This window comes from Rhagoletis zephyria, unplaced genomic scaffold (assembly GCF_001687245.7).
Source record: "Rhagoletis zephyria isolate East Lansing unplaced genomic scaffold, Rhagoletis_zephyria_1.1 Rzeph_scaffold_42772, whole genome shotgun sequence".
Lineage (NCBI taxonomy): Eukaryota > Metazoa > Arthropoda > Insecta > Diptera > Tephritidae > Rhagoletis > Rhagoletis zephyria.
This window is the reverse complement of record NW_016199827.1, coordinates 1-2,591: the sequence shown is the minus strand read 5'-3', so window position 1 is coordinate 2,591 and position 2,591 is coordinate 1. Positions and strand designations below refer to the sequence as shown.

The 2,591-nt window shown below is 43.4% G+C and overlaps 1 protein-coding gene across 1 annotated transcript; it reads left to right on the top strand.

Annotated features, from left to right (window-relative positions):
- Positions 1-961: 961 nt before the first annotated feature.
- Positions 962-1,571, top strand: LOC108355147 (lethal(3)malignant brain tumor-like protein 4). The gene is made up of 2 exons (XM_017606323.1): positions 962-1,357; positions 1,425-1,571. The coding sequence occupies exons 1-2, from the start codon at positions 962-964 to the stop codon at positions 1,569-1,571; spliced, it is 543 nt and encodes a 180-aa protein (XP_017461812.1).
- The last annotated feature ends 1,020 nt before the right edge of the window (positions 1,572-2,591 follow it).

Here is a 2,591-nt window from a genome sequence, read left to right as displayed (position 1 = left end):
AAAAGTTGGCAGCCCTTGTTTCGCTTGGCTTCAAAGTAGGCCGCAAACTGGAGGCCGTGGACAGCAACAACAACAACCTCGTCTGCGTGGCCACCATCAAGGACATTCTCAACGATCATCTGCTGATTCACTTTGATGGCTGGGACGACAGTTACGACTACTGGGCCCATCACACCTCACCACTCCTTCATCCCGTCAACTGGTGAGCATGTTGTTGTGAACATAGTTCTATGCAAAGTTTACACCTCTATCTCTACTTCCTGACAGGTGCCATTTTAACGGCAGGTCACTGACTGCGCCAAAAAACTATCAAGGTGGTGACAGATTTAACTGGAACGACTACCTAGCAAAAACTCGTAGTGTTTCAGTGCTTGCGCGCGCCTTCAAAAACAAGCCTAAAAATAGTTGGAAAAAAGGCATGAAATTGGAAGCGGTAGATCTGCAGAACCCTCGTTTCATTCGCGTGGCTACAATTGCCAGCCGCACGGGACATTTTGTGAAGATTCACTTTGACGGATGGAGTAACAAATACGACTATTCGGTACACTATTTCTATGCCCTTGTCCTGTGCCGCTAACTAACCGCGAATGTATGTTTGATGCTTTCAGATAGATGTCAACTGCCCTGACCTTCATCCAATTCATTGGTGTTCTCAGACTAATCATCCTCTGGAGCCTCCACCAAGCAGCAGCGCCACNGATAGATGTCAACTGCCCTGACCTTCATCCAATTCATTGGTGTTCTCAGACTAATCATCCTCTGGAGCCTCCACCAAGCAGCAGCGCCACGAGTATGCCTATTTAATGAGTGTGTTCATCATTTACTAATTTCTTTATCCTTAGGCGCTAATAGGACCAAAGTAACCTGCACAATTCCAAACTGCTATGGCATAGGGCACGTTCGCTGGTACAATCACAAAAGCCACAATACTATTGAAAACTGTCCGTACACTGACAAAAACATGGGAAAAGAGCCATCTGATCGATATGAAAGTGATAATGAATCAGTTGAAAGTGACGAGGATGTGGAGGACAGTGAAAACGAAGATAGCCAAGAAGCAGCCAAAAGAGAAGAAAATGACAATGTCAATGAGAAAGAACGTGAAGACCAAGAGGAGATGTCGATTTCAGACGCTGACGAACCAGAACTTCTCCAATACAGCATTTCCTTGCTGGAGCAAGAGAACTATTCACTGCAAATCCCGCAATCAAATCTAGCCCGATGCAAGTGCCTTCTAAAAGAAAACGAGAGTGAGTTTGAACTTGATAAAGTTTCCTCTTGGGACTACATTTTGGTTGAACGCTTTGTGCGCGTAATAACTGGGTGCCAACAGACGGCTGCCAAGTTTTCTTATCAGGTAAAAGGAACTGATCAAACGTGTTGGATCTGAATGCTAATTACCTTTCTCACCCTTGTATTACCAGAAAATCGACGGCGAGTCAATGCTGCTACTAACACTGGCTGATCTCACCGATAATCTGAACATCAAGTTTGGACCTGCTATCAAAATTCACAGTTGTATTGCCGAATTAAAAGCGACACTGTTGACTGGTGATGGTGGTCACCAGTAGGGCCACCAAATTTTCTATGTCCAGTTTATTGTTCGGTGTATTTTTTAGTTTCCATTATTTTTATTTTTAAATAAAAGAATTTTCAAAATTTATTTCTGATAAACAAAATGAGACATCAAAGTGAATGCTGCTGATTTCTGAAATCACTTTTGCTGACTGCATTAGCATATTGGCAAGCGTTTGATTCATAAGCTAACAAACAGCCTTGCGCAATTTATCTACAGCAAGTAAGTGACAAAAGAAGTAGCTGCTGTCAAAAACGCTGGCAAGTTGCTAAAAGAAGAGTGTCACGGTTTCCCCTGTCCTCTATGCTCATCAGAGACAATGACAGTGTGTTCAGTGTGTTTATGCAAATTCAATCGACAGTGTCAATTTGACACGTTTGTGAAATTTAGCACATCGACTGTGCGAGTCAAGTGAGAACGAACACGACTAGGGTGGCCACTACCTCATCAGCGAGAGCAATCCTAATGACGATAGGAATGCAAAAGCATTAGTAGTGCCGCAATTAGCGGTGGTGTTAATTAACCCCCGTTGCAACAACTGCAGGTGTGTAATGGTGTCTGGTTACCACCACCACCATTTTTTCGTTTTCTCCAGTCCAGTCTTCAGTGATAGCATTCAGACATTACAAGCGGGCACTTTCAGTAGGCACTAATTTTAGCAATCAAGGGAACACTCGGAAGAAAGTAGTGTACCATACCATCATTTAGTGAACACACAAACACAATCAGGTGGCGACAATGTGCTAACCTGATCTAATCTTGCTGTGTGTTCATCGAGTTGCAACTTGTCAGACAATCAAGTGAGATTCAAAGCCCGTTACCGTTACCATACTACGGAACCGTTTAGTCGACTCACAGTGATCAGCTTAGCTGTCACTGTCCGCCTAATTGAACTTTACTGCCCCTTCCCGTTGGAGTCACCTCAAACTGCTAAATCCTTTACGAACTAATTGTCCGATTGTGTGTACAGTGCTATGGTATTTATATCTACACCGTTTTACGGCCATTTTTGTAA

Excerpts from the sequence above, each read along its gene's own strand:
- LOC108355147 (XM_017606323.1), top strand. The coding sequence starts at position 962 with ATGGGAAAAGAGCCATCTGATCGATATGAAAGTGATAATGAATCAGTT. Across the intron at positions 1,358-1,424 it reads CTGCCAAGTTTTCTTATCAG|AAAATCGACGGCGAGTCAAT; the intron begins GTAAAAGGAACT and ends TTGTATTACCAG.